This window comes from Drosophila guanche, unplaced genomic scaffold, assembly GCF_900245975.1.
Source record: "Drosophila guanche unplaced genomic scaffold, DGUA_6, whole genome shotgun sequence".
Lineage (NCBI taxonomy): Eukaryota > Metazoa > Arthropoda > Insecta > Diptera > Drosophilidae > Drosophila > Drosophila guanche.
In genome coordinates this window covers 6,939,444-6,964,676 of record NW_022995747.1, presented here as the reverse complement: position 1 = coordinate 6,964,676, position 25,233 = coordinate 6,939,444, and the positions used below count along the sequence as shown (strand labels likewise).

The 25,233-nt window shown below is 43.4% G+C and overlaps 6 protein-coding genes across 25 annotated transcripts in view; 3 read left to right on the top strand and 3 right to left on the bottom strand.

Annotated features, from left to right (window-relative positions):
- Positions 1–19: 19 nt before the first annotated feature.
- LOC117583416 (zinc finger and BTB domain-containing protein 17) lies at positions 20–2,222 on the bottom strand. The gene is made up of 3 exons (XM_034271707.1): positions 1,119–2,222; positions 916–1,049; positions 20–861 (listed from the first exon to the last, which is right to left on the bottom strand). Exons 1-3 carry the CDS (start codon positions 2,170–2,172, stop codon positions 148–150), a joined length of 1,902 nt encoding a protein of 633 aa, XP_034127598.1. The 5' UTR covers positions 2,173–2,222; the 3' UTR covers positions 20–147.
- Positions 2,223–2,775: 553 nt separating this feature from the next.
- On the bottom strand, positions 2,776–4,246 carry LOC117583417. The gene is made up of 2 exons (XM_034271708.1): positions 3,341–4,246; positions 2,776–3,280 (listed from the first exon to the last, which is right to left on the bottom strand). Exons 1-2 carry the CDS (start codon positions 4,101–4,103, stop codon positions 2,916–2,918), a joined length of 1,128 nt encoding a protein of 375 aa, XP_034127599.1. The 5' UTR covers positions 4,104–4,246; the 3' UTR covers positions 2,776–2,915.
- Positions 4,247–4,737: 491 nt separating this feature from the next.
- On the top strand, positions 4,738–8,336 carry LOC117583413 (26S proteasome non-ATPase regulatory subunit 1). The gene is made up of 4 exons (XM_034271702.1): positions 4,738–4,826; positions 4,914–5,894; positions 5,955–7,262; positions 7,326–8,336. The coding sequence occupies exons 2-4, from the start codon at positions 4,949–4,951 to the stop codon at positions 8,162–8,164; spliced, it is 3,093 nt and encodes a 1,030-aa protein (XP_034127593.1). The 5' UTR covers positions 4,738–4,826; positions 4,914–4,948; the 3' UTR covers positions 8,165–8,336.
- Positions 8,337–8,940: 604 nt separating this feature from the next.
- On the top strand, positions 8,941–12,235 carry LOC117583418 (probable maleylacetoacetate isomerase 2). 3 transcript variants are annotated; one of them, XM_034271710.1, is made up of 4 exons: positions 8,941–9,342; positions 11,143–11,320; positions 11,381–11,711; positions 11,765–12,235. In XM_034271710.1, the coding sequence occupies exons 1-4, from the start codon at positions 9,319–9,321 to the stop codon at positions 11,892–11,894; spliced, it is 663 nt and encodes a 220-aa protein (XP_034127601.1). In that variant the 5' UTR covers positions 8,941–9,318; the 3' UTR covers positions 11,895–12,235. The 3 variants fall into 3 exon arrangements, with proteins under 3 accessions (XP_034127601.1, XP_034127602.1, XP_034127600.1); XM_034271711.1 differs by lacking the exon at positions 8,941–9,342 and adding an exon at positions 10,579–10,693; XM_034271709.1 differs by lacking the exon at positions 8,941–9,342 and having other exon boundaries at positions 11,055–11,320.
- A 1,177-nt stretch (positions 12,236–13,412) lies between these two features.
- LOC117583420 (probable maleylacetoacetate isomerase 1) lies at positions 13,413–14,476 on the top strand. The gene is made up of 3 exons (XM_034271712.1): positions 13,413–13,809; positions 13,874–14,204; positions 14,268–14,476. Exons 1-3 carry the CDS (start codon positions 13,494–13,496, stop codon positions 14,395–14,397), a joined length of 777 nt encoding a protein of 258 aa, XP_034127603.1. The 5' UTR covers positions 13,413–13,493; the 3' UTR covers positions 14,398–14,476.
- A 6,109-nt stretch (positions 14,477–20,585) lies between these two features.
- Positions 20,586–25,233, bottom strand: part of LOC117583762 (RNA-binding protein Nova-1) — a 34,520-nt gene continuing 29,872 nt past the window's right edge. For all 18 annotated transcript variants that reach the window (XM_034272315.1, XM_034272302.1, XM_034272303.1 and 15 more), the window contains 4 exons: positions 24,809–24,952; positions 24,096–24,736; positions 23,486–24,008; positions 20,586–22,428 (listed from right to left, as the gene is read on the bottom strand). In XM_034272315.1, the coding sequence (XP_034128206.1) occupies positions 22,208–22,428; positions 23,486–24,008; positions 24,096–24,736; positions 24,809–24,935 (1,512 nt within the window). In that variant the 5' untranslated portion in view covers positions 24,936–24,952 and the 3' untranslated portion in view covers positions 20,586–22,207. The remainder of the gene's footprint in view (positions 22,429–23,485; positions 24,009–24,095; positions 24,737–24,808; positions 24,953–25,233) is intronic.

Below are 25,233 nucleotides of genomic sequence, written 5' to 3'. Positions count from 1 at the left end.
CCCCCCCCCCCCCCCCCCCCTAGTTTCAGAATAAAATTGTAACTTATTCGAATTAAATTAATTAAAAATTGTCATTGCTGTTTCTCCTCTGGCTCAGCGGACACTAAGTACTAGTTTGAAATTCTTGTATATTGCAGCTAATTAAAACTAAATCGCTTGGAACTCAAACTCTGGCTCTTGTTCGGAAGTATAGTCCACTCTTTTGTTTTTGATCTTGTGGACAGTCTGGAGATGTCGCTGAACGGCGCTGCGATCATTGAACTGTCGCCCACACTCTGTGCAGGAGAACATTACGCCATTATGGGCAACGAGATGGCGACTGAGGCCCGACACATGATTGAAGCTTCTCTCGCACAGATGGCACTTGTGCGTTCGTGAGTTTCCCATATGCACCCGCGCAATGTGTTGCTGCAGGTTGGACTTTTGGGCAAAGCAACTCTGGCACTGCGAACACTTGTGACGCTTTGTCCCAGTGTGGATGTCCATGTGGCGCTTGAGGACTTCTCGCTGCGAAAAGGACACATCACACTCCTCACATTTGTAGGGCTTGAGACCGGTGTGGATAATCATATGGCGCTTGAGGGAACTGGCGCAGGACAGTTGCAGCTCACAAATGGGGCACTGCAACGTGCCGCCCTTGCCGTTCTTCAGGTTCTTTATGTGGCCATTGTGGTGGCGCGTCAGCAGTTTCTCTGTGGGGAAGGCCGTCGGACACATTTGGCATTGAAACGTCTTCACCGTATCGGTAACTCGACAGGCCTTTGGCTGGGGCTCACGAGGCGACTGCTTCGACACGAACTCGCTCGATCGCTTCCTTTTGCTTGGCTGGCGGGTGTCACGTTTGAGTGATTTCTCTTTGGGCTAAAAGGATACGCAGAATGTTATATCCATTATCCATGTCTCCATTAGACTTACCACAATGATTACGTTCTGCTCAAAATTGTAGACCTGCTGCTCCTCAGATATGTCGCCGTCTAAGTTAAATACAACAACATCGCCCATTTCCTCCGATTTCTCTCCGCTGAACTGAATCTCTCCGTCGTCCTTAACTGCACGATAACAGGATTAGACAGGGTTAATCTATATGATATTCCTTTCGCATAGAATCTCATACTAACTGTTGTAAGACGTGATGTCACTGTCCTGTTGAAACTCTGGCGGGGGGCTGTCGTGCTTGGGCTCCACTGCAGTGGTCGAATTGATAATGTAAATTTCTCCATCCTCAGTCCTCACCACATCTCCAGCATCGACATCGACCATCTTAATGTCAGTAAACTCGTGAGTGGTGGCATCTATTGGGGCGTCTTCATCTATGTCGATGGGGTCCATCTCAACCTCATCGGCGGCTGAAGTCTCTGGATCGCCGCCAAGCACGAACTCGACCTCTTCAGCTTTCAGGCATTGTGCTGGCGGGTGCTTTGAGGCAGAACTGAGACAGCGTTTAATTGGATGATTGGGAAGTGCGGCTGGAGGCGAATCTGGAACGGTCTCTTGGTCTACGAGCTTTGTTTCTGGTTCCATCGGCTCCCACGAGCCGGCTTTCTTTTCAACTAGAAAGACTTCTAGTTCGCCCACGAGTTTGGCCAGTTGCTCCTTGCGAATCTCTTCGTTCACCTCGTTGCGAAGCTCCTCACGCACATCCTTTCGCACTTCGTCCGCCAACTCCTTTCGCACATCAGCAGCCACTTCTTGGCGCAGCACCAAGCGCGATGACTGCAAACGCTTGGCGAACTCCACCTCCTGTTCCTCCTTAAACTTTTCACGCCATTTCTCTGCCAGTGCCTCGCGTTTCTGGTCTTGATGGGCTATGAATGCCAGCGACTCCTCAAACTCCAGCTCATCCTCGTCGTAGTCATCCGGCTCCTTTGAAAAGACGCGGCTTTTCTTGCCCATGCCAAGCAGGCGAATGTGTTTTCGCAGTTTCTTCTCTACCGCCTGGCTGCGTTGGCGAAACAGGAAGGACTTCTCCAGTTGGTAGCGGCACTCGTCGCATATCTTTTTGGGAAATGGATCTGATGGCTTTGGATCCAGTGAGACACAGGCCATCAGTCGCATCGGGATGGAGAGCTCCGTGGCATCATCGCTGAAGATGGTGTAGGCATCTAGATGCTCCTTTAGACACAGGCGGCACAAGGTCTTCAAGTCGGGATAAGACAACTCCGCCTGTGGCATCGTAAACAACAAAAATTAACAACAATTTGGAAATTGTAACCAGTGGGGACGCGGATCTATCGATAAAATATACCGCCTGACCCTCAGAAAAATAACTTTTCATTTCAAAAATATACCGTATATCCTATAACATTTTACTCGATTTTGATATTCTGCATAATATTCCCAGCTAGTTAAGATTTTCAGCGCTTAAACTATAATTTTATCCAATTGATGAATCTATTCTGCATAAGGTTGGCTAGTTTTCATGTTTATATATATCGATCCATAATCTGCAAACATGAAATCTTGAAAATCATACGATTGGGAGTTTCTATACCCTATATTGAACAATCCTTAAAAATTGAATTTAAGATTGAAATTAATTAAACATACCCGTCAATTTACATTGAACTCATTTTCGTGGTTAAATATCCAACGAACAACAAAAATTAAGAATTTCGAAATTTCAACCGTGTGTACGCGGATATATTGAGGACCAAAATATGCCGCAAGAACCCTTAAAAATATACCTTCTCATTTGCAGCAGTGCTGCAAAACGGACTTGGCTAGACCAAAAAAGTGCGCGAAAGCTTTAATTTTAAATATATAAAGGAAATTATCTTAGTCTTAATCTTTATTTTGCTCTATAACTATAGACGTTCCAAAAAAACGTGGTTTTATATGTATTATATTATGGATACATGTATGAATGCATATAGTTATGGGCATTATTTCTTCGAGTGACATTAAATATGCCTACGCTATGACACAGTGGAGTTAAGCCTATTTCCGCGTCTGAGACGACAGCGCAAACAGTTGGCAGGGTCCACGGATGCTGGGTCGGACTGTTTGTTGTGCTTCCGACACAATATGCCACGTTCCTTACTACGTGGGCTATTCTTCTTCTTTTGCTGAGATACTTTCTTGACGGATGGATGCTTCGGCTTGGTTGCTTCAGTGGTGGATGCAGAGAGCAGGAAGATATCGGGTTGGAAATCTTCTCGCAAGTGATTCAATTCCGAACCCGACATGGGTATTTCCACCATGGTCACTGGCAAAATTTGTCTAGGAGCTGTGACTGGGACTGGTGCTGTGTTCGGTGGAGTTTTCGGGTCTGGATCATCTTCTGAAATGTATGAAATAGTTTTAGTCTACCACAAACATTTTCCATATCAAGAGAACTAACCTACGAGATCCACAATGCTGACATTGCCATCTTGTATGGCCTCCTCCTGTATGGGAGGTGCCTCTGGCTGTGCTTCAGATTCGTAAAAGTCGGATCCTTCAACCGCCATCACCTGGTTCGACGACGTAATGCTGCCCAGTTGCATTGTTTCCGAGTCGGAGAAGAAGCTCTGCGAGCCCTTGAAACTACCGTTTAGCGTCTCGTTTCGTTTGCGTGAGAAGAATCGCTCCATTTCATAGAACAAATCATCCAGGACGTTGATGCGACACTTTTTCTTCGCGTCTTCCACAATCAGCTCCTCAACTTCCTGGCGCACCTCATGTTCGATCTCGGCACGCACTTCCTGCTTGCATACGTTCAGCAGCTCCTTTTTGTAGGAATCGATTTCGGTGCGGATAAGTTGAGCCGTCTGCATGCGCCACTGGGCGTTGCTCTCTGAACAGGCAGTGGTTGTGCAGTCCGACACATCGTGCAACTCACTCTCCTCCTCGGCGCCCACCAACCTGTCTAATAGCCCGCCTTTCGGGTCCTGGCTCTGCAGCACCTTGTTACGCCGCAGTGTCCTGTCCGCGGCGTGGCAACGTTTGCGAAAGGCATAGTACTCCTCGACTCGCAAACGACATGCCGGACAGATGCTCTGCGGCAGGTCATCGTTGGGCTGCACCTCGACAGCAGTGCAAGCCATTATCCTCAGGGCTGTTTGGCCATTGAAAATCGAAAATGTGGCGTCGCTTGCGAGACATAGACGGCACACATTCAACATTGCTTGACGGCACGGGACGAAACAAAAAACAATCACTAATGCACGACTATTGAGTTTGATTTCTAGCCGTCTGTACTTTTTATACAAAAATTGGTAATTTAATGCACAAAATTTGAATCAAAAAAGTTTGTTGTTGTTTGAGGTCAATAGAGCTGCAAAACCATCGATAATGTTCGATTCATTGCCTATCGATGAAATTGTTTCCTATCGGCTGATATATTTTAAACATTTTACAATATCTTAAATAAAAATAATACCCGAGAAGAATGACGAATGGTGGCGCTTTAGGGCGTTGGGCTTTTTTTATTTATGGAACTATTTATGGAAGTAGGGTATAAAAATGGCTATTCTTCTATCTACCAATTGACAAGCAACAAATTGTCCAAAAAGTAGCAATCCATTCCCACTCACATAACGTTTTATGCTTTTTATGTTGGTTCACCTTTTTAGTTTTTAACTTATTGTAAACATTCCAAAAAAAAATCGAGTAAGCAATCTTGTGGATTGATAAATGGTATACAATTATTTAAAATTTACGGTATATTTATAGTATATTTAGAAATATTAGGGGTATATTTCGGTATATTTCCAAGGGTCTGTCGGTATATTTCCAAGGGTCTGTCGCTATATTTTACCGATAACTCCGCGGGCACACTGGTACATGGTGATTTAGCATTTCTCGACATAAAAAAAAAATTATAAAAAAAAGTGCAAAATATTGTGGTAAGTACGGAATAAATGACTTGAATTGAAATGATTTTAGGCAAATTTGGTTTTGAAATTGTATATATGTCATTTACACTTTTGTAGAACCGATATTCAGCTGGAAAAAACGAAGCACAAAGATGAGTCTTACATCCGCCGCGGGGATAATATCCCTACTCGATGAACCGATGCCAGATCTTAAGGTATTTGCACTGAAGAAGCTGGACAACATTGTGGACGAGTTTTGGCCGGAAATATCCGAGTCCATAGAGAAAATTGAGATGCTGCATGAGGACAGAGGTTTCCCGGAAAACAAACTGGCTGGCATGGTTGCCTCCAAGGTATTCTATCACTTGGGATCATTTGAGGATGCCCTCACCTATGCGCTGGGCGCTGGAGACCTGTTCGATGTGAATGCGCGCAACGAATACACGGAGACAATCATTGCCAAGTGCATTGATTTCTACATTGCCCAACGCGTACAGTTCATAGAGAACCCCAAGGAAGCCACCGCTGTAGATGAGCGCCTCGAAGGTATTGTGAATCGCATGATCCAGCGTTGTCTGGACGACAACCAGTTTAGGCAGGCTCTGGGTATTGCGTTGGAGACCCGTCGCATGGACATCTTCACGGTGGCCATCATGAAGTCTGACGATGTACGCGGCATGCTGGCCTATGCCTACAATGTGACAATGTCGCTGATACAGAGTCGCGGCTTCCGCAACGAGGTGCTGCGCTGTTTGGTGGGCCTTTACAAAGACCTGGGCGTGCCCGACTATGTAAACATGTGCCAGTGCCTCATATTCCTCGAGGATCCTCTGGCCGTGGCAGAAATGCTAGACACTCTGACACGTTCCGCTGTGGAGACAAACAATCTGATGGCCTATCAGATCGCCTTCGATCTGTACGAGTCGGCCACCCAGGAGTTTCTGGGCAACGTACTGCAGGCTCTCAAGGATACAGCTCCAATTCCCACAGCCCTGCCCAGCACGTTCAAGCCGCAGGGAACTAGCTCGGGCGATGCGGCGGCCAAGTCTGACGAAGATAAAGCCAAACCGGACGAAGATATTACGGAAGAAAAAGAAGGTACGTCTAAGACTGATTTATAGCATTTGGTTAAATAAACTGGATGGTTTTTGATTCCAGCTGAGCCCAAGGTCGAACGCACAATCGATTCCTTGAACGAAGTGGAGAAACTGCATCAGAAAAATATCGAGAAGCTGATCTCCATTCTGTCCGGCGAGATCTCCATTGATCTGCAGCTGCAGTTCCTCATCCGCAGTAATCATGCCGACTTGCAGGTGCTGCGCGGCACCAAGGAGGCTGTGCGCGTGTCCGTTTGCCACACGGCCACTGTCATCGCCAATGCCTTCATGCACAGCGGCACCACCTCCGATCAATTCCTTCGCGACAACTTGGATTGGTTGGCGAGGGCGACAAACTGGGCCAAATTAACGGCCACCGCCTCGCTGGGTGTCATCCATCGAGGACACGAAAAGGATTCGCTGGCGCTGATGCAAAGCTACTTGCCCAAGGAGGCGGGTCCCAGTTCTGGCTACTCTGAGGGAGGCGCGCTTTATGCTCTGGGCCTCATACATGCCAATCACGGAGCCAACATCATTGACTACTTGTTGCAGCAGCTGAAGGATGCCCAGAACGAGAATGTGCGTCACGGCGGCTGTCTGGGCCTCGGTCTGGCCGGCATGGGCACCCACCGACAGGATCTGTACGAACAGCTGAAGTTCAATTTGTACCAGGATGATGCCGTTACCGGCGAGGCGGCGGGCATTGCAATGGGCATGGTTATGCTGGGCTCCAAGAACGCACAGGCCATCGAGGACATGGTGTCGTATGCCCAGGAAACGCAGCACGAGAAGATCCTTCGCGGTCTGGCTGTCGGCATATCGTTGACCATGTTCTCTCGCCTTGAGGAGGCTGATCCGCTTGTTACCAGTCTGTCCACCGACAAGGATCCCGTCCTGCGTCGCTCCGGCATGTACACCCTGGCCATGGCATACAATGGAACCGGCAGCAACAAAGCCATACGCAAGCTCCTGCACGTGGCCGTCTCCGATGTGAACGACGATGTTCGACGGGCTGCCGTCACCGCCATTGGCTTCATACTCTTCCGCACACCGGAACAGTGTCCTTCGGTGGTCAGTCTGCTTGCCGAGTCCTACAACCCGCACGTGCGCTACGGAGCAGCGATGGCTCTGGGCATTGCCTGCGCCGGCACTGGGCTGCGCGAAGCCATTGCTCTCCTGGAGCCGATGGTCAAGTTCGATCCCGTGAACTTTGTGCGCCAGGGAGCATTGATTGCCTCGGCCATGATCCTGATACAGCACACGGACCAGAGCTGCCCCAAGACCACCTTCTTCCGCCAGCTGTATGCGGAGGTCATTAGCAACAAGCACGAGGATGTCATGGCCAAATACGGAGCCATTTTGGCACAAGGTGAGTTCCCCCTTTGGTGGGATTGAAAAAAAACTTACTTGATCGGGTTTTCCGGATTTCCAGGTATCATTGATGCTGGCGGTCGCAACGCCACACTCTCTCTGCAATCACGCACCGGACACACCAATCTGCAGGCTGTCGTCGGAATGCTGGCCTTCACTCAGTACTGGTACTGGTTCCCCCTGGCTCACACTCTGTCGCTGGCCTTCACGCCGACCTGTGTGATTGGTCTGAACTCGGACCTGAAGATGCCCAAAATGGAGTTCAGGTCGGCTGCCAAGCCATCGCTGTATGCCTATCCTGCCCCGCTGGAGGAGAAGAAGAGCGAGGAGCGCGAGAAGGTGGCCACGGCAGTGCTCTCGATTGCCGCCAGACAGAAGCGCCGCGAGAATGCCGACAAGAAGGAAGACGAGAAAATGGACGTGGATGAGGACAGCAAAGAGGGTGCGACTACAGCCAAAAAGGAGGATGAGAAGGCCGAGCCAGCGGCCAAGTCCGATGAAAAGCCCGCGGAGGAGAAGCCCAAGAAGAAGGAGGAGAAGGAAAAGAAAAAGGAGGATGATAAGGAAAAGGACAAAGAGGCGGCCAGCACTAGCGCTAGCGCTGACAAAGATAAGGACAAGAAGGAGGAGAAGAAGGAAAAGAAGGAGCCGGAACCGAATTTCGAAATCCTACAGAATCCCGCACGTGTCCTGCGTCAACAGCTGAAGGTCCTGAGTGTAATCGACAGCCAGAGCTACGAGCCCCTGAAGGAGGTCAGCATTGGCGGCATCATTGTATTCCAGCACAGCGGAAAGGTTGAGGAACAGGAACTCGTCGAACCTGTGGCCGCCTTCGGTCCAATGAACGATGAGGAGAAGGAGCCCGAGCCACCAGAGCCCTTCGAATACATCGAAGACTAAATGGGCATGTTGTTCGTCATTATCTAAGTAAAATTGTTCTGAATTTTTAGTTTTGGGCAAACGTGTCACGATATCTACTAAACACACAATTGCATATGCCGATTTAATGCTAATCTCTAATTATAATACAAATAAAAGTTTCATCGTCCATGATGTAAACAATGTGCTTTAATTATTTTTTGTGAATCATAAACATAGGATCATGATTGTCAAAAAAAGTAACCAACAGTTGGACTGACAGTAGAGTTCGAAAAATTCGAACTTGGTGCGAAGCAACAGCGAAAGGCAGCAGCAACCATAGGCGAGACCATGCGATAGAACAGTACAACTAATCTTGTTAAACATTAAATTTCGATTTGGCGGGCTGGCGTTTATTCAAATTATTTTGTATTAAATGCAGTTCACTTGATTGTAGTAAAAAGAAGGAAGTTATTTCTTTCGAGAAATTGAACTTATTTAAAATGATATCGATTTGCTTTTGCACAATTGTGGTTCCAGCTGGTTCTTTCGTTTTTTTCAAGCATTCTCAGAGTTACAAAATATAAAGAAATAAACTTGATTTAAAGCTTTCGACAAAAGCTCTTTCATCTCATTCTCCCTTTCTGTTGAGCGCTCGCCATCCCACCCACCCTTCCTTTTTTTGCACACACACAGAAAGCCTGTTTTGTTGCTGGAGTTTATCATTGCCCTCTTTGGGTTTGCGTTTCCTTTTGCTTTCGCTTTCGCACTCGTTTATTTAGTTCAGTGTGTTCCGTCGTTCAGTTGCGTCCTGCGTCCTGGCATATCCTGTCGCTATAGCTGTATGTGCTGTCGCTTAGCGTTCTCCTCTCCGCAGCGGTTCTCCAGTTATCCAGTTCTCGACGCTTTGAGTGCATTTCAGCGGCTGCAAACAACAACAGAAGTTTGCCAAAACAAAATTTGCATAATTCCGAAGAATTTAGTGGATGGTGTTTAGTTTAGTGAAACGCGTCCTGCTACGATCCGATCTGCCGAGCGCGGAAACGTAACAATAAATTATTGCAATATTTTGTGGTGGTTTAAGCCGCTTTTAGTGAACCGGCTCGGATCACAGAGAATATTTTACTCGTCCACCTGGTTGTGCATTGGCACTGAACGGCTTCAAAATTAACTACTCAAAGTATCACCACAACGCTATGTCCCTATCGGCCATAGCCAAGGTAAGCGCAAATCCGAGTTCCCAGCGTCATTGGCGCCTTGTTTGGCAGAGAAATCCATTNGGGTGACATGCGTCACCCCGACATCTGTGCCCCTCCCGGCCTGGGTGGCGTTGTCCGTCTCTGTGTGTGTGTGGGGGGGGGGGGGGGGGGGGGGGTGGTGTTTCGGTTCGGTTTGCTTTGGTTTGCTCAAACCTTGATTTTGTGTTCGGATCGGGCATGCGCAGACTTTCAGAATTGCACAGTTAGCTCGCGTACACACTGCGAATGTTTTGGCGGGCAGGGTTGCCAGGCGGCCGACATGGTCGTGTGCAGGGACAAGATGGATTACTTTCGGCGAGGACTCGACAACCCAGTGGCGAGGCTTTTAACTCAAACTCCGGACTCCTCAGATGGCGGGCACTCGGCAAAACCAACCCCTAAAAGCACACCCTCTCCGTGGACAAGCACCGGACGGGGGGGACAGACAAAGCTGCTCAACGAAACTTCTGAGCCAAATATCCTCTCGTGGTTCTGCTGCTGCTGCCGCTGCTTGTGCTTCCTCTTGAGCCAGGGGTCCCCCTGGTGTCCTTGGCGCGTTTCTGCCGCTGCTGGCTTTCGCCTCGCCTGGCTTCGGTTCATATCGTTCGACGAGGACAAGGACCAGGACAACGACAACGACAACGTCAACTTGATTAAGGTTAATGCCCCTATCCGACCTTGGGGTGCGACATACTTCGGGACTCGGTGCCGGCCTCGGTTCGGGCCCGGCCTACTCTGTGGGCTACTGCCACAACTGCTGCCTGTCTCTCGCGATTTGACTGCTGCCGCTGCTGTCCGACGCTTTCGGCTTTACTTTCTCATGGGTTCATTGAACTTTTAGGGAACTTATTATGCTTTCCGTGTACACGCACACACACACACACACACACATGGATGGGTGGGTGGATGGGTGGCTCGCTGGGTGTAGGGTAGGCCTCGTCGATAGGCTCTGTTGGGTTGATTGGCCAGCAGTAACAGAACCAGCAGCAGCAGCAGAAGCAGCAGCAGCCATCCGGCCGCGCTGTGTGTATATCATTTTAGGGCTCGTCCTCGTCCGCGGCCATTGTCGCTTTTCACTATTCTGTTCCCAGCACAGCGTGTTCGTCATTCGGAGTTCACTGTTGCTCTGCAGCTGTTGTCGGGTGCTATTTTTGGTGCAAGACGAACTTGACTCTGTGCTGTGTGTGCCGTGCCGCGCCGCGCCGCGCCGCTCTGCACCGTGCTCTGGCTGTGTGCTGTACTGTGGCTGTGCTTTTGTTGCCTTGCCCCATCAGTCTGTCTCTAGCGTTGCTCCTGTCTGCAGCATTTCGCCGCTTACAATACGATGAATCATGTGGGTATACCTATGCGAAAAAAAGAAAAACTTCTGATAAACTGTGTGCCTGCAAATCAATAAGTGTTTAACTCAAAGTAGATCTCGTTCAGATTTAACTCCGCAGCCTAATCATTGAATAAACAAAGGCATTAATAGCGTCGCATGCCATTTAATGCAAATGATTAAACCAGTTTGACTAGATGGATAATTTTGAAAATAGTTGTGCTGCTTGTGCTGTTCTGTGCTGTTCTGTGCTGCTTGTGACGTTTGTGCCCCCTCCAACTCGTTATCAGTGGCAACCTGTTCTGTTCTTCTCTGCTGTTGGCTCTGTGTGTAAATTAGAATATAGATTTCGTAATAGAATTTGCGGGGCTGGGTCGGACAGTCGGCGTCCGGCACAGCATCAACAAAGAAGTTTTTGTTACAAAATGTCTACTAATGCCAATGTTTCCTCCTCCGACGCACAGCCAATACTCTACTCGTATTGGCGCAGCTCGTGCTCCTGGCGCGTGCGCATTGCGATGAATCTCAAGGAGATACCCTACGACATCAAGCCGATCAGCCTGATCAAGTCCGGTGGCGAGCAGCACTGCAACGAGTATCGCGAGGTCAATCCCATGGAGCAGGTCCCGGCCCTACAGATTGGTAAGTTGTATTCTTAAAGCTGCCCACTTTATACTATTTCCGTGTGGACACACCCGCTAGATGGACACACCCTCATCGAATCGGTGGCCATTATGCACTACCTCGAGGAGACGCGTCCCCAGCGCCCTCTACTGCCACAGGACGTCCACAAGCGGGCCAAGGTGCGCGAGATTGTGGAGATCATTTGCTCGGGCATCCAGCCGCTGCAGAACCTGATTGTCCTGATACACGTGGGCGAGGAGAAGAAGAAGGAGTGGGCCCAGCACTGGATAACACGTGGCTTCAGGGCGGTGGAGAAAGCCCTCTCCACCTCCGCTGGAAAGTACTGTGTGGGGGATGAGATCTCGATGGCTGACTGTTGCCTAGTACCGCAGGTGTTCAACGCCAGAAGGTGAGATTTCCCCGAGAAAGATTAACTGAGACGCCTAACCCATTTGTACACAGATTCCATGTGGATTTGCGTCCATATCCCATCATTCTGCGCATCGATCGTGAGCTGGAGAGCAATCCGGCCTTCCGGGCAGCCCACCCCTCGAATCAACCGGACTGTCCGCCGGAGCTGCCCAATAAATAGAATTTTCCGCCGACAACTGCAAAGCGCCGTAAAACGAAAAAGTGAATTGCAGTTCGTGAACGAAACAAACAGAACCCACACAAGACAAACTACACACACAAATTTGATCAGTGAGCTGGAACATGGCAAAAAAGGGACAGAGGACGGACTACGGAGGAGGTGCCGAGGAGCTGGCGAGGATTCCATTAAGCATAAACAGTCGGATGTGATTCAAAAATTTGCTAACAGCATTTGAAATATGCATAAATGCATAAAAATACTATCGATAACATAACGAAATTCCAATATGAAATTCAAAACTTTAAAAATTTCACAAATTCTCAAGAAAGAACGAAACAAAAGCAAAAAAGAAAGAAAAGAAAACGAGTAATAAATTCCATAATTTCCCTTAGTTTGTCAATGTGAACACGATCTAAAAGATGAACTCATATACATACATACATATTAAATGTAACTTATTTTTATGCATTTTATTTAGGCTAACGAAAACTTAACAAATTCAAGGAACACTCACGACGAAAAGCAAAATTCAATTCAGGGATCTAAAATGAAAAGCAAAAACAAAATATGAATACTATCGAAGATATATAAAGATATATGAATATATATATATATATATATATATATGTATAAGTACTTCATGTCAAAGTTGGGCATACGCTAGACAAAACGTTCACAAAGTACAAAACTTCAGTCAAGAATTAAGTAAACTATACCAACAGAAACAACTATATGTTAAATCGAATAACTCATAAGTAATTTACGAGAACTATGTACACAGCACCGATCAAGCGATTGATCAGTGTTGGGTCAACTATTTTATGGCTCCCAGTGGTTCCGCAAATGCATAACTAACCCCAAGTATTTCTCTCAACTCAACTCAATGCACATAGACGAATGACAAAGCCAACAAATTAAGTGCACATATTTTTAATAGAAAGTCGATGTATGTAAATTGGAGCGTGAGAATCTGTTCACAACCCTACCCACATATGTACGAGTAGCTGTAAGCCTGCCAATGCCAAGTACTCCTGCATGACGGTACAATGCACGAGCCGAAGGACGAGGACATTAGTTACATCATACAAATATACATACATAAAACTTATATAAAAAAAGAAAAGCTGCGCATTTTCGCATACCAAACCAAAAGCAAACCAAATTGAAAACCAACAAAACAAACAAACTAATATTCATAATTTCCGAAATATTGTAACAGTTCCATATACTATTAATAAATAAACTTCAAACTAAAATAAGCTCAAGCTATAAGTTTCTGATTATACTCTGGCATCACAAATCTTGCTGGATCTTGTTTATTATGTTTATTAATACCACAAATCCCTGATGCAATTATAGAAAAGTCTAAAGATTATGGGAGTAAGCGGGATATATCTTTTAAATTTGAATTCAAAATTATTTGTCTACATCCCTGCTGCATTCGCAAGAGCGATACTTGGTTTCGAGAAAATACCAAAGAAAACTTCAATCGATCTATCGATACCAGTTATTCCCTGAAAGCTCATAATCAATGAAAATAAGTCAACAAGTATTTAGAGATCAATTTGATAAGCCATACAACCAGACAACACAGGTGCAATGACAGCTCTGAGATTACTGGGCCCCAAGGGACTTCCATGTGCCCAATTCTTAAGGCCACAGCTTAGTGCTAGCATTTGTTCCAGCTCTGTGCTCAATATAGAGACACGCGCTGCACCCGCGGACGAACCACGACCACTACTATACTCTTTTTGGTCAAGCTCGTGCTCCTGGCGTGTTCGCATTGCACTGACCCTCAAAAATGTTCCCTATGATATCCAAGCAACCGATTTACTGCGAACTGGCGAAGATCATGTCTACACCGACAAGTATCGTAAAGTGAACCCCATGCAGACAGTTCCATCGCTTCAAATTGGTGGGTTTTAGCTCTATACATATGTATGTATATTCGAAAAGTTATAATCTGCAAATGTCTACAGATGGACACACATTGTGCGACTCGGTGGCTATTATGCACTACCTGGAGGAGACGCGGCCGACGGTCCCATTGCTGCCACAGGATGTCATTAAACGGGCGAAGGTCCGGGAAATCGTAGAGCTAATTTGCGCAAGCATTCAGCCCCTTCAGAATCGCTCGGTCCTGGAGCATGTGGGCAATGAGCAAAGCCTTGTGTGGGCTCAGCATTGGATAACTCGCGGATTTCAGGCTCTGGAGTGCGTGTTAGCCGGATCCGCTGGCAAGTATTGTGTGGGCGATGAGCTATCCATGGCAGATGTATGCCTTGTGCCGCAAGTTCTTAATGCCAGGAGGTATAATATTATTAATTAAATCTCTGTTTTACTCGACTACTCCTTTTATATTGTCTCTTCCAGATACAAAGTCGACTTGACCCCATATCCGAACATTGTGCGCTTGGATCATGAGCTACAGAGTCTGCCAGCCTTCAAAAGTTGCCATCCACATCAACAGACAGACTGTCCACCAAAATTTGCTGGCAAATAGGAAAAGGCCATAGACAATATCTTTGACAAACAGCATTCTAATCGCATTTACATATTAAATAATTGTTTAAACATTAAGAGAGAGAAACTGCAGTTTAATTTATAATATAATTTTTATTAGTTTCGTCATTTTCATATAATCGTTCTTAAATGTGTAATGTGTAATCCATGTTTTAATTCATTTATGTACCGTCCTAGCTTTGCAATTTCTAATCTTTCATCCTGGATGCGGATGCGGATCTTTATAATGTTTCTGTGTGTTTTCTGTTTTTTTTTTTGTTGTGTTTCGTATGAACTGTTGGCGTTTCCGGTTGGTTGTCTGTTGTATGAGAGTTTGTTTTTGTGTGTGTGTTCTGCGTGTGTGTATATATGTATTCAACAAATTTTTACTATAAATACTATTACATACAGATGCGCCAAACGCATGCCATAACATTACCATACCATTACATTCGATATACATGTATGCACTGCACTGTATCTAACATCGGTAGCGATCGATCATCAGCCTACCCTAGAGCTTAGCTTTCCATTTTATTGCTGGCCAACACCATAAAGACTTCTCTTGCAATCTTCATTATCCTTCTTCTGTCACTATGTTTTATGTTTTATTCGGTTTTTGTTTTCGAGTATGATCCATTTTTGGGGGTTATATATGTAGCTATGTATATATATGTATGTAGAGAGGAGTAACTGTTTTGCATACGTTTTTTGTTTTTATCCGCAATTGTACAAGTTTGTTTCTTATCTTTTTTCTAGTTGCAAAAATTATGTTTTTTTTTCGTTTTGTTAAAATTTGAATGAGCTACATTTAAAGAATCTCTTTTGTTGGGGGATACCTTTTGATTTAATTGTTTAAAGATTTCACTATACTATTTTTTTTTATTTCCTTGCTTTTGCTTTTGCTTTTGCTTTTCCTTTTTCAAATCTATATCTCGTTTTTTGTCAAGTTAAATGATATTGAGAAATGAAGAAATCCTACAGTATTTCGTGGTTATGTGTGATTCATTTCATTTTTTTTGTTTTTCGAATGCTAAATGAATAAATTTATAAAATCCTTTTCTTTACTACTTGATCGTTAAAAAACTTCAATTGATTATAAATTGTAAATAGAGAGCATAACTAAATATCGTTGACTTCTTTTTATACTTTTGTATTCACTTTCTTTAATTTTATTAGGATTAAATCTTTTCCATCATTTTGCATTTTGGGATTCTTCTATTCATTATTTTTCGATTTTCTTTCGAGCTTACTGGGGCTGGCATTCATTCGCATTCCGAGAGGGGGCTTGGTATTTGCTAAAATTTTATTTAAATATTTTGCTAATATGTATAAGTAAAATACGTCTCTCTCTCTCTGCAAATACATTGTGTGTTCTCATTCGGTGTTCTCCACCATCTGGCAAACGAATTTCCGAATTCGATTTGCCTAGTTGGGGGAGCCTGAGCCTTCAATTTGTATCGCACCTAGGTTAATATTACATTTGCTTCGCCTATATACGCGGGGTATTGTATGTACATACATTTATATATACTCTATATTTGTTTAATTTGTTCTCCATCTCCGTTCTACCTTTCTCGTTTTGTCATTATTATTATCACAGTCAAATCATAAAAGATTTAGTACTTTTACTTTTGAATGAGTTTCCATGATGTTGGTTTTTCTGCTAAATGTTCCGCGCTTCCGAATGACCACCGATCCACGCCAATTTCTTCATTGTGTCTTCTATATAACTATTGAGAGATCGAAACGTATTGCTGCTGTTCGTAATACCTATAGAGAGTGCAACGGAATTTGACTTTGTGCGAAGAGGGGTGCTAGTGTTTCCATATATTTCCTCTATCATGTACTATTTTCCTAAGAAACGTTAAGAAGTTGTTTGCAAAGTAATGATATCGAATTAACCTCTTCGCGTTCTCACTGCTACGGTTATACATATCTAGTTGTTTGTTTAAAATGTGAACATAATCGGAAATCCTACGTTGAGCGAAATATTGGACTTTTGGGGAGCTGCTGCAAAAAATCGTGAAGGCCGTTTCTTTTATTTTACATTTGTTCTCGTTGGCTAAGGTACTCACGTATGCTACTTCTTGGATTGGATTCGACAAAGTATCTACTTGTATGAGAAGAAATTTCGAAAACATTCGACTTGTTTTTTGGTGTTTGACGATCGATCCAAAGTTTAATTTTCAGTTAACTATTTTGTACATTGAATATACGTGTATATTGCATTTCGAATGGTGTTGTGACTCTCAGAGGGCTTATCTCTTCGCTATGACTGTGATGCACTTGCATGAGTTATGACTTATTCTACGTTCCTTCCTTGTATCTAATCTATGGATACACTTTTCCAGGGAGTCAGATATTGCACAGCAATATCCGAAGCATTCCTTATCGCTAATGTAAATTTTTCAACCCTTCTTCGGGCTGCCACCGTTTCCGGTGCGCAGACCCATTAGCTAAGGAAACAAAATAAAGAAAATATATATGTAAATGGGATCCAAGGGAAGGAGCTTAAGCACTTGAAGATGTTGTCAAAGTGCTGCCCAACAGATTACTCCCAGTGGGAGGGGGTGTTTTGAGACTTGTTAAGTTTCAATCGTTAAACCGCTTTTATTTGCTTGAATTGTTTAATATTATTTTATGTATCACACTAACGACTACTTTTTATACTTTTAGTGTATGTATGTATGTATATATATGTATATTAAATATATATATATTTTTTTTATTAATATTTCACTAATGTTGAATTGTGTTATGTTCTTCTGTTCTGTTCGGTTCAGTTGTGGTTATCGAATGAACGGAACACACTCCTCTTGCGTAGCTGTCTTCCATCGAATAGCTTTATACAATACAATGCTATGGTGAGGTTATATTATGATTCAGTTAGTACTTGTCGTACCTTCAAACATCATCTCTTGGGTTGTTCATATACATATATATTGTATGTGTATGTCTATATATAGGTGTGTATATTTATATATATATATGTATATGTAATGCATATGCATTCGTTAATGTTTAATTGTTCTAATAACAGTGTGGGGGTGGCAAAGCATAACAAATTATATTTAACGATTCTTCTTTCTTTCTTATCTCTTCTTCGTTTATGTTCTTTATGTATGTATTAATGATTCCATATATATATGTATGCACTATACGAGATTTGATTGATAAATTGAACTCCTCTTTACATATTTTTGTATCTTTAGCAAATTACGGATTTTCATTATTGTTTTTGTTTTTCTTTTCTTTTCTTTTTTATTTTGTTTTGTTTTTATTCCATTTGGTTTTTGTTTTTGTCAAATTTGAATTACGTTAAATATTCATGTACTGTATGTATGTATATAGTTAATAAAAGTTGCATTTTATGTGGTACTACTTTAACACTAATAGACTCCGTCGTTGAAATAACAGCTGCTTTATTTTTACTTTCTCCTTCCTTCTACTTTCCTTTCTTCCAATCATCCTATCTTCTTTTCTTCTTATTGTTATTACTCATCATGCCTTTAATAAAAAAACTATGTGAATCGGTGAACAAAAAACATTAATTTAATGCACACGTCTATCCAAAGTTTATCTTTTTGTTTCTTGTATAATGATTGCAGTGGAGAATTGAGTTGAAGTGACGATATATTTGTGATTGGGTTGAATGGCAGAATGTGTCTGATAAGTGGCTTTGTGGGGCGGGAAGTGGGGGTGCTTGGCATTAACAATTGAAGGGTGAGCACAAAGCAATCATGCAATCATCCAAAACCCTTTGGATGGATCTTCCCCACAGTCCTATCTCCGACCTGAACTATGATGGCGCGGGATGCGTGAAGCTTCAATTTGTACAGCAAATAACAAACGCGTTCAAACAATAAAAATCCAAACAAGCATAAACACGTCGAAAGCGCAGGACACAGATCTTCGGACCTGATCCCAAACCTGAACCTTTGCACCGCTTATTTCAGTCCTCTCTTTCGTCACGCCCTCAGCCCCCAGCCCTCAGCCCACACACACAACCCACAATTAACGACGACGAGGGGCAACATAGAAGGAGTACATACATATATCGGACATTTGCTGAGAAACGGAGTTGGAATCGGCAAAAGATTTTGCAATGAATACGTACATATGCATATAGTATGGGGTGTGGTGTGGTGTGGCCTCCGACTTGGAACTGTGTCCATGCATATTTCTGTTGATGAATTGAGAACTTGATTTTCGGGGAATTTGTTTGCTTTTCAAGTAAAGCTTTTCTTTTCTCTTAGTTGTCTCATTAAAAAATTAATTATTTCATAATTAATTTCAAGTTTCATTTGACTTCTTCTTCGTTTAATAAATATATTTTTGCTTTCTTTTTGCTTTGTTTTTTGTTTTTCTTTAAATACATATCACAGATCCAGTACAAATATAAGTATATATATTTGTGGTTATTCTCCCATCTCCTTTTCTTCTACTATAAGTTTATATATCATATAAAACTCATACATTAAACATAACTCAGTGAGCACGCGCGCATGTGATACTGATATTTAGTACGAATGTGTGTATGTATGGGGGGACGTATGCATGTGTGTGTATCGGCGTGTTTGTGTGTTTTTGTTGGGGGGAGGGTATGTATCTGAGTTAGTTGGGGTTCTTGTGGTGCTCGGATTCTCTGGGTGGCTCTGATAGGATCGTTCGTTGCTCTCCCGTTCTTGATTTTGAGATGTGACCAGAAAAAGAGGAAAATTAAATGTCGTTTTGTTGTTGAATTTTGTAGGTTATTAGTTGACTGATTGGTTGACTGATTGACTGGGTTTTTTTTGTGGGTGGAGGGGTGGACGAAAGGGGATCTGTGTATTATGCTTGTTGTGATTCTTGTTTTAGTGGATTTCTGCTGCTGCTGCTGCTGCTGCTGCTGCTGTTTTGCCTGGATAATTCCTACTTTTAGACGATCTATTGCTTATCATTTCTCTCGACGTTCTGCTGTTTTGTTTTTTTCTTTATGTTTTCCATAAAATAATAATAGTTTCAATTAAAACACCAACATCATATTTATTCCCTTCCGATATTTCTCTCTTTTGTTTTTTTTTTTTTTGGATGTTAATGCATATTTCAAGGCACACTAGCATTTACGACTGTACTTTCAAATTTACTTTCATTTTTTGTTTCGTTTTCCCTTCATTAATGGTAGTTAGGTAATAGTTATTTTTTAAGACAAAATTTCTTTTGTTTTGTCACAATTATCTCCTCTAGTTATCCGTTTGATTTCATATTTTAATCGTAGTATATAAATATTGCACAAATAAGAACAATTGTAGGTATGTAAGTTTTAACAATAATAGCAAAAAAATTAATAAGAACAACTTTTCAACTTAAACATAGACTTAGCTTAGGATTGGTTGCTGTTTTTGCTTGCTGTTTATCCATTTGAATATCCCTTCATTTCCCTACATTGATGAGCGTTTTCAGTGATTGAATTGAAATTGATATTGATATTGATATTGAGGGCGTATCAAGAAGAGTGGTTGGTTGGGTTGACTGACTGACTGATTGGCTGGTTGGTTGTTTGATTGATTGTTGATTGGTCATGATAATGTTGTAGACTGCTTTTAGGATACGTTTTGTGGCTGTTTGGGTTAGTGGGTGATCTGAGGGGTGGTGTTGGGTGGGCTGGGCGAGCGGATTGTTGGTGCGCCAGGTGCGCTTTTTAAATTTAAATTAAACACATAAAACGTTGCATGTTTTTTTAGATTTTATTGAAATTTCGTTTCATCATTGTCTTTGTTTATTAATCAAAAAGAAAGGTTAAACTTAATTATGTGTAAGGAATAAAGTAAAATAAGAAAAATTTCATTACAAGATAGGCATTTCTCTCTCTGTATGGATGGGTATGGGAACTTTTCCTTGTCTTTGTGTATGTGTGTGTATATATGATTAGGCGGAACATTTGTTTGTTTTTCAATGTGATGTTAAGTTGTTTTTTGTTTTGTTTTGGTTTGTTTTGTTTTGTTTGTCTTTACACTGCATTCTAGATATGTACATAAAGTTGTGGAGTTGTGAAATGTTTTGTCGAAATTATGTTTAATAATTGCACAATACTTAAAATTAAGAGGGGGAAATCGCTTGGTGGATTGTCTGATTTTTGTGGCATGAAGAAAACCCTAAATGAATGCTTTCATATGAGAATATTTTACAGAGAAACGTCGATAGTTCTTTTGTTTCTTCTTTTAATTAAGGTTTCAATCAAAAGAGTGTGATGTGAGGAAAATGTACGACTTAAGATTAAGAATGTAAGAAACAAATGTGCTAAATTTACCAAAAGAATATGAAGTTAACAAAACAAAAATCAAAAAATTAAGAGGTGCAGTTCTCAAACTGGCAGCTAACAAATCGCATAGTCATAAATAATATATATATGTATTAAACAATGATTGTATAAGGAGTAACAAATCAGGAGCACAAATCATAACCAAAGGGAGACTCACGTGCGCGCGCAACACATTAACACCACTTGATTGTATGGGATAGACAGTCTCTCTCTAAAACTTAACAACATTATCATGATCAACGTCAACTATATATCTGTTTAAAGCTGTGGAATCGTGTGTATATATTTATATATTAACAGCAGTAAGCAATAGGGGGGAATAGAGTGGGGGTAAGGGGCAACAACAGAGAACAGATAAAACGGGAAACAGAAAACAGAAAACGGTAACGAAAGAACGTAAGATGTGAGTAGTTTATTTTCGGGGGAACAACACTTTTCACTAGCCTGTCATCAGTAGTACTCGTAGTATTTCTTGTTTTTCTTTTGTAGTAAAATATTTACCTTATTTCGAGGTTAAGAACCACCTGTAGTTTTCACTGAAAACGCTCGCTCAGTACACGGAAAAGAAGAGGCTTTTCTTGGCCTTTTCCTCAGCTCGATTTAGTTCAACATAATGCTAATATTTATGTGTATCGTGTAAGTGTGTGTTTAGGGTTGTGTGTGGTGGTGGTGGCATATGTAAATATATATATGTATGGGCATATGTGTGTGGATAATATATAAACAAGACTCAACAACGTGTGTACATAACATATACATATGTATATATGCCCCATATGTGTCGTATATAGCTTTTGTCGGGGCCAAAAACCAAAAAACAAAACACGCAACGCAAACAACCGCATCACAAACAATAAACCCAAACAGTTTTCCCTTCTTTCTAGCTATGTATAGCAAGTGTATCCGATCTGGGCGTTAACTTTGATTTCGACTTCGATATCGATTCGATTCGTGACAAACAAATGCAACAATCGTCTATAGTAGAGAGGGTTATTCCATATTATTATACAAGTATTCATTCTCGTTTGATTTTCCTTTGTTTTCTCTAAACTTTAAAGCATTTCTCCTCGGGGCCTTGAACAGTGTACCCAAAAAGGTGAATGGGGAAAGGGGAGAGGAGAGGTATATGCAATACATAATTAACATTTATTAAGTGTTTAACTTTTTTTTTGCAGTTCGCATAACAATTGGTGTTTTTTTCTATTGCTGTAGTTCCCTTTCTCTTATTTCAGTTTTTAGATTTAATATTTCATAGCATTTTGGTTTTCTTTACTTATTTCGTTTTTTTGTTTTCTTGTTTTCCATTTGTCATTTTTTGGTGTTGCTTCTTACAGAAAATGAACAATTTTGTTAGAGGAAAAACTTGCTATAGCCTATGTATGCCTAGGTGTATGCTGTGGTGTTATGTTGTATGTTGTGTGTTGCTTGTTTGTTTGTTGGTTGGTTGGTTGTTTGATTGGTTTTTTTCTTTGTTTGTTGGGGGTTGGTTGATTGGTTTACTTGGATATTAATTCACAACAGTGGTTAATGGAATTTGTCGCGCCCTCTTTGTCTCCTCCTCGGTGATTTTCTGCTCAATTAGAAACTGCGCTTTGGCAATGGCGTTCGGCTGACCAGTAATGGTTACAATGCGATTTCTAGTGCCAGGTGCGAATATGCCCTTTTTGGAAATTTGCACATTTGCGCCAGAAACATGTTGAATCTCAACTAAACTACGACCGTTCGGACCTGGAATATTTGCATCAGATTTATGTTAAATATATTTTAAGAATAGTAATATGACATTATGTGGATTATATACGATTACGAGTTATATAATTATGTATTTATGGGGGAAAGTGTTGTGTGTTTTAATAGCAGTTAAGTGTTAAGTGGATCGAAACTTACGATATTGCGATAGATATACCAAAGGAAAACATAATAATCAATAGCCATTTCAATAAGCTCTGGAATGGTGGATTTGGGGGGTAGGTGGTAGACTGGAATAAGGCGGATTTGGCCAGAGTGCCGTGAACCTACAAACTAATGACCTAACGACCTTATAAATGACACTGAAGGACATTTAACAGTATCCAACAACAATAATATTAACTCGTTGTTTATCCAAGAATTGCACTAGCCGACTGGGGGCATAAGTATTCATATATATATTTATGTAAGAAAAATTCGTTAAACATAAAACAAAATGTGGGGGAAAAACCTACAACCTAATGTGGGTGGGGCTAAAGCTAATGCCTACTGCTAACTGCTGCTGCTTTTCAGATATCTGTGTGAATCTGTGTGAAACTTGTGCGAACTTTCAGTTGATCGGAATGGGAGTGGTTCATGGCTCATGGATCATGGGTCGTGCGGGTTTGTGTGTGAGGCAAGAACTTGACTAGAAATTTCGCTATAAGTTGGATGAATTTATTGGGAATATCATATTGAGAATGTTGAACGGAATGTATCGAATGCAGAGATCTCGTCTCTCTCTCTCTCTCTGTCTCTTGAGAGTCTGCCCTGTGATGAGTCTGCTGGAATGGCGGCTATGTCTAATGGATCTGATCTATGGCTAAAGCTCTGAGTGGGTGGTATACGAATGCGATGTGGGGGAAACTCTTTTGGCTTTTCCTTCTATTGGCTTCTGGTGTGTGCTGGGAGGGATCGGGGGCAGGAGGAGTTCGGGGTTCAGGGTTCGGTAAATAAAGTTGCGGTGTTGTTGCTGTAGTTTCTGGTAGGTTGTTTGCATTTGCATTTTAGCATATTTTTTTTTGCATTTAGTAGGGGTAATAGTAATGGCGCCCACCTAGAATTGCGCCGATGATCATCTCGGGCACCTCCACGTTCTTCGAGTCCTTGGAACTCAGGTCCCCAGGTGTGGGACTCTTGCTGAGGCCGCCCAACTGGGCGCTGTTCGCCGCTCCCGTGGCGGCCGTTAGCCCGAAACTGTTGTTGTTCAGCGAAACGGGCGTGGCCGGCGCCGTGGCGGAGCCCAGATGGCGGAATGGATCGAACTGCGCCGCGGCAGCGTCCAGCTGTGACTGTGTCGGCCGGCTGGCGGCTGCGGCAGCCGCTGCTGCAGCGGCATACTGCTCAAGATTCACCTGGCCGACAGCGCCAAACACATTGCTGGCATTGGCCGCATTGGCTGCCGCCGTCTGCTGGTCCAGCGTCGTTACACCCAGGAAATTGCCCAGCGTCGAGTGAGCACCGTTGGTGTGGGGCACGCCCACGCCCATGCCGAGGACTCCGTACTTGGCCAGGACGCCCAGGGCGTTGCAGACTTCAGTGGTGACGGTCTCCGAGTAGCCGGAGCCGCGCATGGCAACCTGCAAGGGGGAAACCATTCGTTGGTTAGTCATCTGCCAGAGGTGGGAACGCCACTGATCAGTAATCACCAGCGGATGGGACCGAACCTTAATATGCTCCAGCAGTTGGTTGGCAACTGCCAGATTGGGCGCCGGATTGGGGGCGCCCAGGTTGATGGACAAGTTGATGCCGGTGCCGTTGACTAGCAGACTGGCCGCCGAATTGCCTCCACCGATGGAGGTGCCCAGCGTCGAGTTGAGCGATGCGGTGCTCGAGTTGATGGCATTCTGATTGGTGGCATACGGGGAGCCGGTTGGATTGAAGTTGGCCACCGGCCCGCTGACGTCCGCGTAGGAGACATTCAGACAGGTGCCCGACTGCGGATCCTCGACGATCTTCGAGAGGATCATCTTGCAGGCGTTCTTGTTGTTCTCCTTGTCGCCAATGATGGTGATGCAGCGCTCCTGCAGCGAGACATCCTTGGGCTTCTGCGAGATCTGGACATAGGAGCCGCTGTCCTCCTTGATCTGTTTGATGAAGGCACCGCCCTTGCCGATGATCATGCCGGCTGTGGAGTTGGGCACCAGAATCTTGACCTGCTTGTCCCGCTCCTGCGTCTGTTTCGACTCGGCATCGATGATCTTTGTGGTCAGGTCGGGCTTCTCGCGGATTTTGTCCATGATAAAGTCCAGCACGACCATAATGGCCTCCGTGGATCCAGTGATCAGGCAAACGCGTTCAGTGGTGCCTAAAAAGAGACAAGATACAGATCGAGTCAGTCAGAGCATCGTTAAGGGGATCATGGGTAGGGCAGACTCACCTGGATAAAAGTCATGTGACTTGGACATCTTTACCCTAGCACCCGTGTCCTTCTGCAGGGAGGCAATCGTCTCGCCTCCTTTGCCAATGATGGCCCCTGAGGCCACCGCGGGCACCAGTATTTTCATGTGATACGTTGTCTCGCCTGCAAACAAAGAATCAAAATGGGTTCACAGAGCGACCAATGGTATTCGTGGGGTTTTTTTTTTGGCAAGGTAGAGTAGGGCGGTTATTAATTTCAATAGATATTATTAGGTCCCAGTACTGGTTAGTCGGGGGGCTCTGGCTGTTTGCTGTTGCTGCTGCTGTTAGGGTTAGTTTTGCTACGTTCTTTTTTCTACAAATAATAATTAATAACAGCTCTCAGTTCGGCGACGATCGTTTGTTCGTTCGGCGGGGCGCTCGCAACGATACGACTGCGATTCG

What these genes read in the sequence shown, in the direction of transcription:
- LOC117583416 (XM_034271707.1), bottom strand. Translation starts at nt 2,172, where the DNA reads ATGCCACAGGCGGAGTTGTCTTATCCCGACTTGAAGACCTTGTGCCGC. An exon ending in TGACATCACGTCTTACAACA is followed by an intron (nt 1,050 to 1,118) that starts GTTAGTATGAGA and finishes GTTATCGTGCAG; the next exon opens with TTAAGGACGACGGAGAGATT. An exon ending in AGCAGAACGTAATCATTGTG is followed by an intron (nt 862 to 915) that starts GTAAGTCTAATG and finishes GTATCCTTTTAG; the next exon opens with CCCAAAGAGAAATCACTCAA.
- LOC117583417 (XM_034271708.1), bottom strand. Translation starts at nt 4,103, where the DNA reads ATGTTGAATGTGTGCCGTCTATGTCTCGCAAGCGACGCCACATTTTCG. An exon ending in CAGCATTGTGGATCTCGTAG is followed by an intron (nt 3,281 to 3,340) that starts GTTAGTTCTCTT and finishes CATACATTTCAG; the next exon opens with AAGATGATCCAGACCCGAAA.
- LOC117583413 (XM_034271702.1), top strand. Translation starts at nt 4,949, where the DNA reads ATGAGTCTTACATCCGCCGCGGGGATAATATCCCTACTCGATGAACCG. An exon ending in TATTACGGAAGAAAAAGAAG is followed by an intron (nt 5,895 to 5,954) that starts GTACGTCTAAGA and finishes TTTTGATTCCAG; the next exon opens with CTGAGCCCAAGGTCGAACGC. An exon ending in CGGAGCCATTTTGGCACAAG is followed by an intron (nt 7,263 to 7,325) that starts GTGAGTTCCCCC and finishes CCGGATTTCCAG; the next exon opens with GTATCATTGATGCTGGCGGT.
- LOC117583418 (XM_034271709.1), top strand. Translation starts at nt 11,104, where the DNA reads ATGTCTACTAATGCCAATGTTTCCTCCTCCGACGCACAGCCAATACTC. An exon ending in GGTCCCGGCCCTACAGATTG is followed by an intron (nt 11,321 to 11,380) that starts GTAAGTTGTATT and finishes CACACCCGCTAG; the next exon opens with ATGGACACACCCTCATCGAA. An exon ending in CAGGTGTTCAACGCCAGAAG is followed by an intron (nt 11,712 to 11,764) that starts GTGAGATTTCCC and finishes ATTTGTACACAG; the next exon opens with ATTCCATGTGGATTTGCGTC.
- LOC117583420 (XM_034271712.1), top strand. Translation starts at nt 13,494, where the DNA reads ATGACAGCTCTGAGATTACTGGGCCCCAAGGGACTTCCATGTGCCCAA. An exon ending in AGTTCCATCGCTTCAAATTG is followed by an intron (nt 13,810 to 13,873) that starts GTGGGTTTTAGC and finishes AAATGTCTACAG; the next exon opens with ATGGACACACATTGTGCGAC. An exon ending in CAAGTTCTTAATGCCAGGAG is followed by an intron (nt 14,205 to 14,267) that starts GTATAATATTAT and finishes TGTCTCTTCCAG; the next exon opens with ATACAAAGTCGACTTGACCC.